This window comes from Zosterops lateralis, assembly GCF_965231275.1.
Source record: "Zosterops lateralis genome assembly, chromosome: 7".
In the NCBI taxonomy this organism is placed as follows: Eukaryota; Metazoa; Chordata; class Aves; order Passeriformes; family Zosteropidae; genus Zosterops; species Zosterops lateralis.
Genome location: NC_139767.1, coordinates 27,597,779 through 27,610,080, shown reverse-complemented (window position 1 = coordinate 27,610,080; position 12,302 = coordinate 27,597,779). Strand labels below are relative to the sequence as shown.

The window sequence follows — 12,302 nt, the reverse complement described above, 5'->3', positions numbered from 1 at the left end:
GGAGAAAGCTGAACAAAGTTAAATGTATGCATATGGTACGATAGAGTCATGTTTAACACGCCCAGCACTTGGCTATAACTGGGAAAAGCAGCCTGTGAGTGCATGTGAGTGCTCTGCCTCTGGTCTGAGCTCAGGGGCAGAGCCCAACACAGTTGAGGGATCTGTGACCCTTCCCCTCAGACTGCTCCATTTCTAACTGCAAAAACACTGCATGAGTGATCAGATTGTTCATATAATTCCATAAATATTGAAATACTCAGGATTCTTTTGTGCTTGGCATGGACACGCAATTCACCGACAATGAGACTGGACCTCTTGGTTAGTTGACAGATCACATATAACGGAGCAAGCTGCCATTCTTTTACAGCCTGTTAAAGCCATAACCATCTTAGTCCATCTAAAAACATCCCTGTTTGACAAGGCAAAGTTCCTGGGTCAGAGATTTTTTAAATTCTACTGGTCATATGCCAATGCAGCCTAGTAAAGTGTCATTTAAAGCAAGCAGTTGAAGTTGGGCCTGCTTTTGAGTGATCCACTTGGCTGGGTTAGAGCATGCTGGTGACTTTCCTTCTTCTAACAGGCCCTTGAATTGAGGTTAGTGGTGAGCAGATCAAAAGAAACAAATTATATCAGCTATGCCAGGATGGCATGGCTCATACTGTAAGGGAGGAAGCAGGTAAAAGAACCAATTGTTAGTTGAATGGAGTATTTTCCTAAGCACATTCCACAGGTTTTCACATTAGCTCAGTCTGGCCTCACTTTTTATGTGGAATATTATGATTGCACAAATACCAGAAGCTTCTTTCTTCTCAAGGCAGGGTAGGATTAAAATGAGGACCTGAAATGCATTTTCCTTAGTGTTTGGAATACATAGTGTATATGGCACAGCAATTTTGCCACAAGTAATTTGCAGCAGTAAGCATTGATCAGGCTTTTGGATCTTTCTGCTTACTGAGCAGGCAGTTGTAAATAGTTGTAGTTGCTGGCAAGGGCAGTCAGTGGTGTTTGATATGGGAGGAAGCAGACAATAAGAGGAAGATACAGGCTGAGTGTCAGGAAAAGTGTCATCAGTAGGGTCTGGAGGTGCTCAGATGACTGACACATCTGTCACTCTGGAGGGTGCAGGACAGTGGTGCAGGAGGGCTCACGTTGCAAAGGCAAGTCTCTTTTCTTCCCTGAAACCTCTGTTGAGGACAGCCTGAGCTCTAGTGCTGGCTGGGCTACTTCAGTCACCTTAGCTGCTGCAGCCACTCACAAGTCCCTGCAAAAGCACCAAAGGACTGTCCCTTCTAAGAGGACTTGCTGGATGTTGTCTTCAGGAAGCACTTCTTGGCCCTGGAAATACTGGGGACCTGGCTCAGGGGGCTGAGGGATGAGATACTGGCAGGAGTTGGGCTGAGAGCCAGGGTCTGGTCGCCACTGGTTTTTGTGACAGGCTGTATTTGTGCTTTGGTGACAACTCACGCCTTTCCTGTTGGGACTGTTCAGTATTTCCTGGGGCATCCATGGGTGCAGCAGGCTGTTCCCATCCCACAGGAACTCCAGGGAGTTCAGGCTGTCAGAAGGGTCTTGACCTCAATGGCATAACTCATACAGCAGTGGGGAAATGCCTTCCAAAAGCAAAGTTATTGGCCATCTCTGTACTGTCACTGTTAAGAGCTGTGGGATGAGAGCAGGGGTTACAACTGAGTAAAGCAGCACAGGAATCTACCTAGAGAGATTTAACTGCAACCTCTTCTCCTGCAGTGAATGCATGAGTGTGTCTGTGTACATCTCTAAATTTCACTGCTGCCTAATTTCCCTTCTACAGCATATCAACCAATTTCTAGTGCCAAGGAACCTAATCATCTGTTTATTAAAAAGAGACAGACAATAAGTTTGTGGGGGGAAATGTTAAGGCAGTGCACATTGATCATGCTGATTTAGGACAGTACTGCCATCGCAGCATTTCCAGAGACAAATTCTTTGCAGCTAATTGCATAATAAATTCCACTAAACCATTTTATGAGGTATTTCCCTAAGATATAAGCCCTCCTTCAAAAATAAAACCAAAAAGAGCAAATAACCAGTTGTGGGGTTTTTCTTGAGTAAGTATTATATAAACACAAGAAGAGAGAGAAGGAAAAATGAAAATCATGTTAATTAATTGCTAAATCTGTTGTAATGGGCTAGTTTTAAATACTGTGGAACATGTTAAAACTCATACGGATTTTCTACCTCAAAGCCAAAGAAGTTGAGTCCTGAGGTTTTGTCCTCAGATCAAGATGGTCCTGAGCAATTGCAGGTCAGGATTTTCATCTCACTAAGTTTCAGAGGTGGCAGTCCTGTCATGTCATGAATCTTAACCAACCCAGACAAGGCCTGGATGCTGGACCAGCTTCAAGAGAGTCCAGAGAAACTGTGGCAGTGGGACTCAGCCTTTCCTGCTGTGGCCATGGAGTTACAGTGCCAGCAGTGGCTATCCTGGACTAGGAACATCACTAGGAAACAGCAGCCATCATGTACAGCCAGTGTGAACACCACAGAGCAACTCTCCCAAATACTCAGTGGTAGTACTTAGTAAAGTGCCTTTTTACAGGGAATCTCAAACTTTGTTTTTCTCAAGCTGGGTCAGAAGACATGGAAGTGCAGAGCAGTTAATTTGGTTTCCCAAGGAAAAACAGCAAGCACTGGAGGGCTGAGGCTGGCTTCCTTGTTTCCCAGCCTCCAGCACAAAGCAGCAGACTGTTGGCCACACTACTTCAGTATTTCTTTGGGTGACTGGGATCGAAGCATGACATTCCCTTTTTTACTTCCTCGTTGACTGGCACAAATTGTCATTTCTTGAAAATATTTGTCACTTAGAGCATGCCTATATAAATTCTCTCCTTGGTTCCTACAAGTGTTGTGTTGTGGGATCAATTTAGGGACTCCAGAGAGGGGGAGATTGCAGCTAGACCAGGAGAGGGCTGGGTCTCCTCCAGTTTTCATGTATGAGATGTTTCAGGCAGTGCTCATTTCTGAAAAACTTATTTGGTGGTTCAGCAGTCAGGAAATTTCTTTGCCAGGGTAGCTTTGTCACAGGAAAGCTTTTCCTCCTGATGTCTTATACAAAATTGGGAGTTGTAAGCTCCCAGGGTAGCTGTAGCTGTCAGTCTGCTGATTAGAAGGAAACATTTTCTTTTCTTCCTCCTCCTCTCCCCCTCCCCATGCAGTAAGATGATTTGATTACAAAGAAATAGGGAGATAAATGTACTGCCTGTGGTCTCTGAGCCCAGGGTAGCTGATCCTTTCAGTGGTCACAGCTGGGATGTGGATAAACCCTGACTGTGCAGTGGGCACATGCACAGGGTGAGACCCTGCTCCCCATCTGCAGAAAACCCACTGCTGTCAGGTCACCCCACTGCTGCTGGGGCTGGGAGGGACAGAGCCTTCCCCAGAAATTTCCATCTGCACCATCTCAGGCAGAAGAGAGATTTCTCACCTTGCTGACAGAGCCACTTTGCCTGAAGTTCAATGGGTCGAGAAAATCTGAAGGAGCTGGGTAGTTCCTGGACTTGAGCATTAGTTAATTAGTTCTCACCTTGCCCTGAGCTGGGTCAGGCAGGAGGTGTTTGTCTCAAGGGGGAACTGAGGTGAAGTGGTTCATCATTAAAGAAGCATCAGATCATGCCAGAGCAACCATTAGGGCCCAGAGCAACCATTAGGGCCCAAGACTAGCTGGCTCATTAGACCTCTCCATCTCTGCTCTTGACAGGAGAGATGCTCATACTCTCTTTAAATGTGCTGTTAATTAAATGTTCCCTGAAGATAAGGCTGCTGTAGCAGCACGCCTGGTGTTGACTCCCAGATCAAAGGAGTGAGTTCCCTGCACAACAGCCATTAAAGGTGCACTTTGGATTGACATAGACCAGAGACAGGCATCAGAAATTTAAGCCAGGGATTAGGTGAAAAAAAGGATAAAACTATCTCAGACAAATTCACAGAAATCAGATGACTGTGATGTAGGAGAAGGTTCCACAGAATTATTGCACACATACACACAAAGTGTGGTTTTATCCTTGTACGTAGGTAACAGTTGGCATAGCAATGGGCTTTAATCTGGGGAGAGGGGGACATCTGCTTGTTGGTGGGAAGAGGGGAGGGAGAAAAAAAAATTCTAAACTTTTCTGGTAAAACGGGCATTTGTCATTCTCATTTTTTATGTTTTTGTTTCCGACAATTGTTACGTGGTTGTTAAATTTTTAAAGTAATTTTAGATTTTCCAAAAGTGACCATGATTTGTTACTTATACTGTAGCTTACAGAAGTGACACACTTAATATCGGGGGGTCCAAACCTGGATATCTACCAATGGAGATGGAGATCAGGTAAATGCACACCTGCTCTTCCAAAGAGGAAAAGCTGCCATTGGGCACCTGTTTGAGAGGGAGCCTCAGGCTGTACCATGAGCATTTTGGACAAGGTTAGAGCTGAGCGCTGCCATTAATGGCCAGCCTTGGTGTAGGCCCAGCATGGCTTTGTGACAATGGTGTTCAGACAATGTGCCATCCACCAGGAGACTCCATGTCCCTGGAGAAGGCTCTGGGTCCATCCCCAGCAGTAGCTGAGCTTAGGGCCACTGAGGGAGACCTGGCAGGAGCTGTGGTCCCCGAGCCCAGCCCATAGTGAGTGTGAGGTGCCAGCTTGCTCTCCCAGCAGGAGGGAAGGTGGTGGTGGCTGCAGCAGAGTCCGTGCTGGAGAAGGCAGGTGAGAGGGAGGTGACTGCAGGTAGAAAAGAGTAATTGTGTGGCACTGTGGCCATACCTGTCATCTCCTCTTCTCTTTTACAGACACTTAACAAGAACAACTTGATACCAGACGACAGGACCAACTTCTACCCGCTGCAGCAAACCAATGTGTACACAACAACCTATTATCCCAGTACACTGAATAAATATGATTATAGGCCCGAGGCCTCCCCTGGAAGGACCTTTACCAACAGCTGATGATGGACAGATCCTATGGGACTGGATAACTTCTTATATGATTTTTTTTAATTGATTTTATGGACCAAATACTGGCCCAGCTTCTAGATGTAAATATTGTACAGTAGGGTCTTTTTTTTTTTTTCCTTTGGTTAATTGTGTTTCTTGTAAACCACACATCTCCTTACAAGGACAAAAATTCAAATGGACCATTCTGCAGAGCTTTTGTGGATATTTGTCTGGAGATGGCTCTTCTACTGCAACTGTTTATGGCTGGAAGGTCAGCATGCTGTCCAAGGCTGAGGTTTTCGAGGAAGGGGCTGTGTGCTGGGCTTGGTGGCCATTGAGCAGCCACACACAGCAATGGGAGCACTCCAAGCACGACAAGAGATGGCCTCCTGGAGCAGGACTGGATGCATCCTCCCTGAGCCAGGACAACAATGGTGCACTGGATGACACACAGCTCATAGGACAGGCCGAAGAGGACTCCATCATGCCAACAACTTGAAGAACATTTTCTTTTTCCTTTTTTTTTTTTTTTTTTTTTTTTTTTTTTTTTTTTTTTTTTTTTTTTAAATTTTTATTTTTGATTTTTTATGTTTCTGAGAAAAAACAAGTAGTAACTTTCTAGGGCAGTGTTCCCTATATCTTCAACAGAATCTTTTCATATTACAGGAAATACTCTCTACAGCCTTCTTTGGTAATATGCAGTTCAGCTGATGAGAAACAACACAAAACGAAGTGCATTATCCAAAGAAGCTTTCCAGAATGTTTCCAGTCTTAATTAAAAGAAAATTACACAGGCAGTGAGACACTGAGAAAAGTAAATGTTGGAATAACATTGGAGACATGAACTTGGAGTGCCTAACAAACAAAGATGTTTATATCACTGGAAAAAGAGATGTGATGATTGCCGCACAAGAGCCATGGGCTTTTTTTCTTTCTTCCTTTTTCTTTTTTTCCAAGACAGTGTTAACTCTTTTTGTTCTAGCTTTGATCCTGATTGTGTCTGCCAGGAGAGGCAACTTTAGAGGCCATGCTCTTCTTGTGGGAAATCACCATGCTTTGAGCTAATACTTCCTCTTGTTTTATTATTGGGTTTTAGTTCATATACTTTCAAAAAATGAATGATTCTGACTTTTCAGGGGGAAGGTATTTTTTTAAGGAATGTTTCCATAGTCTGACGTGACCCAGAAAGTCTGCTGCACGTTCTTATAGCATCTTCCAGTCAGTACTCTATGAAATAGTAACACATCTGAGTAATGTGCATTGTTTGCCAATATTTCTTTAAATTTTTTTGAGGAAAAACAACCCAACAAACAAATGCTGCTGCAGCTATTGAAGTAAATTGGAGCAGTAGCATTATTAAACAGTATATCCAGCCTTGAAATGTAATTTTGTGTATGTGTGTGACTGTGTCTATAAGAACTGTATTAGTCTGATGCAGAAGCCATGTTGTCTACAACCAGATGTTTGTCTGACATAATTGTTTGGCAAAAAGGAAACTTATTGCTGGTGCTTAATGTACAACCACATCCAGTGTGTTAGCAACGTGAACAAGTTTCACCGCTGTTATCATTCAGTGTTTCTAAATATTTATGATGAACTCCTGATGCTAAGTATTTTAGAATGTCGCAGTACTGAGCATGAGATAAAAGTACACCCTGAAATACGCATGAGCTCCACGTGGTCCTGAGCTTGGCTTTGTTGTCTGCACCTTCCCCGAGCAGAGCCGTGCCCGTGCCTGGCCTCGGCTCAGTCTGTTCCCAGCAGTCCTGTCTGTCCCTGCTTGGTTTTGGATTTCGCTGTGAGCCGACATCGGTTGTTTCTCAGTGCTGTTCCTTTGCAGTTGCTTGTTTGGAAGCCCAGCCTGGGCCGTGTACTCAGCTCTTTCACGTAGGCAGCTGGTAGGAAATGAAGAAAGCCAGTGTTGCTTGTGACAAGTATATTGCTTTTCCTGCAAGGAAGAGCCAACGTGACTCTGCAAGCCTGTGTGTTATGGCCGTTTGACCAGAGGGCAAGTATAAAATAGCCTCCCATTTTTAAATTACTTCGTTTGACTTCAGTTTGCAGTGATTGAAAGCTGTAGGGATATTTGTAATAAAGTGGGGTTATTAGCACTGCCACGAGGACACCTTAGGCTCAGCAGTGCCCATCATTTTCAGCAGCTGCATTTCTTATTTAGCAGCTCATCCTGTTTCTGCTCTGGTCTCACCAGGTGAAATAGATGGGGCAGAGGGAAAGAGAGAGATGCCCTTAAATAGATTATAAGCAGCAGAGTCAGGGGTTGATACAGACCTAGAAGACTGTCTGAAACACCTGCTACAATTCTCCAAGGTGGCAGAGTGGTTCAGCAGCCCTGAACCCCAGCAGCACAGCCAGGCAAGAGAAGCTGGAGCAGAGCAGGATCAGCAGGAAAGCAGAATAGCACTGGTGGCAGGTAGCCTTCAGGGGGCTCTTCCCAGGCTGCTAAATCCCATTTGAGGAGTGATGACTTCATGCCTCGTGCCATATCGAGTTCATCCTGTCTCTGAATTTCCACATGCCCCTCAGCAATGTTAAAAATCCTGACTTAAAGTAGTTCTAACAAGTATGTAGCCCAAGGGCTGGAAATTATTACATTAGACTATCAGGATGGGATTTCCCAGCTTTAATTTATGTGATTCAAGAGAAAACACTGGCTCCCAAGATCATTCCAGCCATTGTAAAATCAAAGGCATCCCTGAACTTCCCCATCCCTGTAGTAACACACTCTGCAGTTACCATGCACGTGGCAAGATTGCAGCTGGAGGTTGAGGGGGTGCAAGCAAGTCAAACCTTGCAATTATCTCAATTTTCTATTTTTCCTTTCTCTTTTCCCCTCTCCCCCTTTTATTTTTTTTTTCCCATTTTTAAGTTCACAGAATAAAATGATGTAAACTGATTTCTTTTTCCCAGAGTACCATATGAAATTATTTTAATGTTCAAGTCACCAAGATGGGTGATTACTGCCATTGTGCTCAGGAGGTGGATATTTTGTAGGCTATTGGAGGGCAGATGCTTTGAGGGTGGTGCATGTGGTTGTAGTTTCATCAAGACATTCCTTCTTATCAGCCATCCAAATGGATTTGGCCCTTTTTCATATAATTGGCAATCACAGCAAGGGGTTGTAGTCTCCATTCGAGCAGAAAGCAGAATCCAGGAGAGAGTGAAAAAAGGAAATCAGAACACTGTATTACTCAATTAATGTTTGCAGGAGAGTGCAGTTCTTTAAGGACGATGTTAATGCAGTGTGAGAGTTGCATTTTTTATGAGCTGTCTGATGTGTGGCAGGTTAATGACACCATGTGCAGGGGTATTCTTGCAGTCCAGGTAATTTGGCACCTTGAGCATCAGGTCTGTAATATCTGTAGAAGTTTGAGTTGCTCCTGCAGCTGGATGTTAAACTTGCTAAAATTTCCTATTCCTAACACAATCTTAAACTGCAGTGAAAATGCATTTCCTTTGGGAGCATTGCTTTCCAGAAAGTTCATTATGTTATATATATAATTTTTTTTTCCTTTACGTCTAAGACAGAGAAGAGGAACCCTGGGTGGTTCCTCTGTAGATCTGGAGACTCTCTGTCTCTGCAAACCCTTTGGATAGGATTCAGGTGCACAGGACATGAAATATGATGGAAATCTTACAGCCAAGTATGTAGTGGAAACATCTGTAATGAGGCCATTCTCTCTTTTTCCATGGAAGTGGCTGCTGCTCTCCCAGCTGAGGGGTGTGCCTGGTGCTGGTACCAGGGATGTTGTGCCATTGCTGTTGGGTTTTCCTTGAGCAGCTGCCAGTAACTCACAGCTCACTGACAGACAAACCACTTGAGGATCAAACCCTCACATACTGTTGCTCTAAAGGTGCACTTGAATGTTCAGCATATGAGCCAGGGCTGCGCTTAAGTGTATGACCTGTACAGAGTCTATAGGAAAATAACATTTATTGTCTAACCACCACTGTTCCTACTGCCTTACGTTCAGAAAATGAAGTGTTTGCTTTGAAATCAACAGAGAGCAGGAATGGAGCCTGTGTCTGATGCAGACAATTTGATGCCTCCAGTGATAATCTTCTGTTCAGCCCACCTGGAGAGAAAACTGCTGTCCATTGAGATTGATTTATTCTTTGTACCAAATGTAGTGGGGGAGAGTTATATATATACATATATATATATATATAAATATATATATAAAAATGTAAATTTAAAGTTTCTGTAACAGCTTACTCTTCTTTTTGTAACAGTGTATACATCTATCTGTGGATAGATACAGTATATATTTATAATATATACACACGCAATATATATATTTAGCAAAATGCCTGCAGAGGAAACTTAGAATAAGAAAGGCAGTGCTGGTATTCAAATTCCACAGGGACAAACTGAAGAAAAAAAAAAAAAACTATAAAAATCTAGTGCCCTTTCCATTAGGTTTAAAAACCCACTTTTGAGGTAAATAAATATAATTTTTTAATTGAAAAATAAATTGATTTTTCTAGTTAGAAATGCTGAATCTTCCCTAAATCATTCTGGTTAAGAGTTATTAAGAGAGAGATACTTGATACTGTTTATATTTTCATAATAAGCCTCCTAAATTTCTCATGTGTATCGCTCTATTGTTTTTTTAATTATAAGTAGGGAGTAATTGTGCAAAGAAAATTAAAATAGCAAGTAGGAGTAACAAGTCTTGTACCATTAGAGCAAAAGACATAATCTGTTAGAACAGGGAAAATGTCATCTTCCATGTTGAAGAAGTCAGTAACTGCCTTCTGAGTTATTGATCAGCTTTACAAGCCTTGCCTTACAGTCACACCAGGAGGTTTTATCTGAAATGTAGGAAAAGAAGCCCTGTGAACTCATGGCTTTAGTTTTTCAGAAGGGTCTAAAAAAACCCCCCATGTCTCAGCCCAACAGCCCCAGGAGCCAGCCCTTAGACACAGCAGGGCACAGCACCCTGAGAGCTGGCATGGCAGAAAAAGACCCAGTAAATCAAGTCTGAATTCATTCTTCTCCAACAAATCACTTAAATGCCCTCAAGGCCAAGGCCTAAACTCTCAAGAGGTGAATCTTTCCCTTAAGCTTTTTAGAAGGAAGTTCCAGGTGTCTTCAGGGGCGGTTTGAGGGTAACTGAGAGAGCTTTCTGTCCAGCTTTGTTTTGCCTGGTTGCCAGAGCCTTCAAAACTGGGCAGAAACTCCTCTGGAGCTGGGTCCTTGTGGGACTTAGCGAGTCTCAGCTGTTCTGCCTGGAAATTCCTTCTTTAGAACCTTTGGGAAAAATTAATGTCTGCATTAACCCTGACTGGAGGAGCAAAACCAGGAACCCACTATTTTCATAGTCACAAGCATAAGTGCTCGATAGCATTCAGTGTAAGTTTGGGTCTTCACCTGTTCCTTTTTCCATTCTGCCTCCAGCCTCAGCTGCAAACTCTCCCCTGCTATTCAAGAGGAGTCAGTGCTGTAAGAGCAGCATTTGGCTTTCTGCAGGCCCCAGCCATGAATTGGGTTTAAACAAATCTGGTCATGAGAAGTATTAACACTGCACTCTGGTTCTGACGCCTCCATCAGCAGGATGCTGCTGATTCTCAGGCCACAGAGTCAAGCAGAGGTCGGTGTGGATGGGCCATTAATAACTGGAGCAAAAATGTTATTAGTACCAAAATGTCAAACAATGTAAAAGCCAGCCAGCTGCACAGCAGTGTGCTTTCTTTCCACACCCATCCTTAGACAGCATCCAGACCTGCCCATACCTAAAAGCCATGTGCTTAACTGGGAGCATTCCCACAGAGGAAGCTCTAGGGAGGATGCATAGTATGTGAGATGGAAATGATAGGATTTATCTTGTGGTTGAGGTGGGAGAGTGACAGATGCAATATTGGATCTTGGATACATGGGAAACAATTATGTGAACACAGAATGCTTGCCCCAAAACAACAAAACCTGGAGAGTATTATTGGACTCTGTTGTGAAGGCACATCACCTTTCCTATGCAATCGAACTTGATGGTACTTTAGCATAAAGGTGACCTAGACTATAATCACTGCCTTTAGACACTGTGAATTTTTTTTGGGTACTCTGTATTTTTATATATTGTACAATGTAAAGAATAATTCAGAAATAAAACAGACCAACCTGACAAGCCTGTGAGTTATTTCTCCTGTGGCCAGCACACAGCGGGGCTGGGGCTCCTGACAGCACTGGCAGGGTGGGCCAGCAGGAATGAGGAGCTTCCTCCTGACCTTGGTGGCCGATGGCCATGCAAAATCCACTCAGCTGTCTGAGTGGGGAATTGCAGCATCCATCTTTCCTCTGTCTGCACTTTGGCTGCATCCTGAGGCCCAGGTCTGGATTATATTTGTAGTCTCTGTGGACACCAAATCGTGTTACTGAATGTAAGGCTCCCTTCCCCCCATCACAAGCTCCACACTGAACATGGGGTGCCTTTCAAAAAAAGCCATTTCTGAGTGAGGTGCCCACTGAGGTAAGATTGAATACAAAATTCAAGGTGCCAAATCCTTGTCCAGATCTGCAGTGTCTCTCTTCTGCTCCTCAGCTCTCTGCAGGTGACACCAAGCCCCCAAGGGCACAACTGCTCTCTGTGCCAAGCCAGCAAAAAGACATTCATCCTCTGCAGAGCCTTTCAGCTGTATATGCTCAGCTGCAATGAAATCCTGTCACTGCTGCTGCTGCTGCTGCTCAAGCCCTACATATTGATGCAAAAAGTTACAAAAAGCTGAGGGACACATTTTGATTGAAGGATGATCGTAGCCTCGTATTGAAGAACGTTATAGCTCTTGTTGCATTTATTAATCAAAGTAAAGACCATGAAAAGTGACAGAGTCAGGAACATTTTAGTTTATGTTCCGATACAGCTCAAGACTTATATTGAAGTTCCATACAGAAAATTACACCATAATGTCATAAAAAATAGATTGGGTTGCTAATAACCTGAAACGTGCTACACCTGCATACATAATACTTTAATCCTACTAAATCATAAGCTATCATTTGGGTGTTTTCATATTCTCAAGTGTGCATACAGGAATTTCTTTTCAATGCAGACCATTAAAAAGTAATTGAGAGGCACAAGATCAGTAAAAACAAACTTGCTGTGAATAAGATGGATTTTTTTTTCCCCAGTTAGTTTGCACGGTAACACAGGGAGGTCATTTTTGAACAGTTTTGTTTTGCATCAAGACACCTCTGCATACAATTAGAGTAAAGTATTACATTGGAACCAATTTCCAATTTCCCTTCAATGTATCTACCACCACATTTTTTTCTAGTTGCTAATTTGATTCATTAACATAGCAGTTTCACTTTTAGCCTCAGTAAATTTTGTTC

At 43.2% G+C, this 12,302-nt stretch overlaps 1 protein-coding gene across 8 annotated transcripts in view; it reads left to right on the top strand.

Moving 5' to 3' along the window:
• SEMA5B (semaphorin 5B) overlaps positions 1-9,401 on the top strand; it is a 267,706-nt gene extending 258,305 nt beyond the window's left edge. For 7 of the 8 annotated variants that reach the window (XM_083865131.1, XM_083865130.1, XM_083865129.1 and 4 more), the window contains one exon: positions 4,811-9,401. In XM_083865131.1, the coding sequence (XP_083721257.1) occupies positions 4,811-4,966 (156 nt within the window). In that variant the 3' untranslated portion in view covers positions 4,967-9,401. Of the gene's footprint in view, positions 1-4,278; positions 4,349-4,810 lie in introns of all 8 variants that reach the window. The other variant, XM_083865133.1, reaches the window with a different exon arrangement.
• Positions 9,402-12,302: the final 2,901 nt, after the last annotated feature.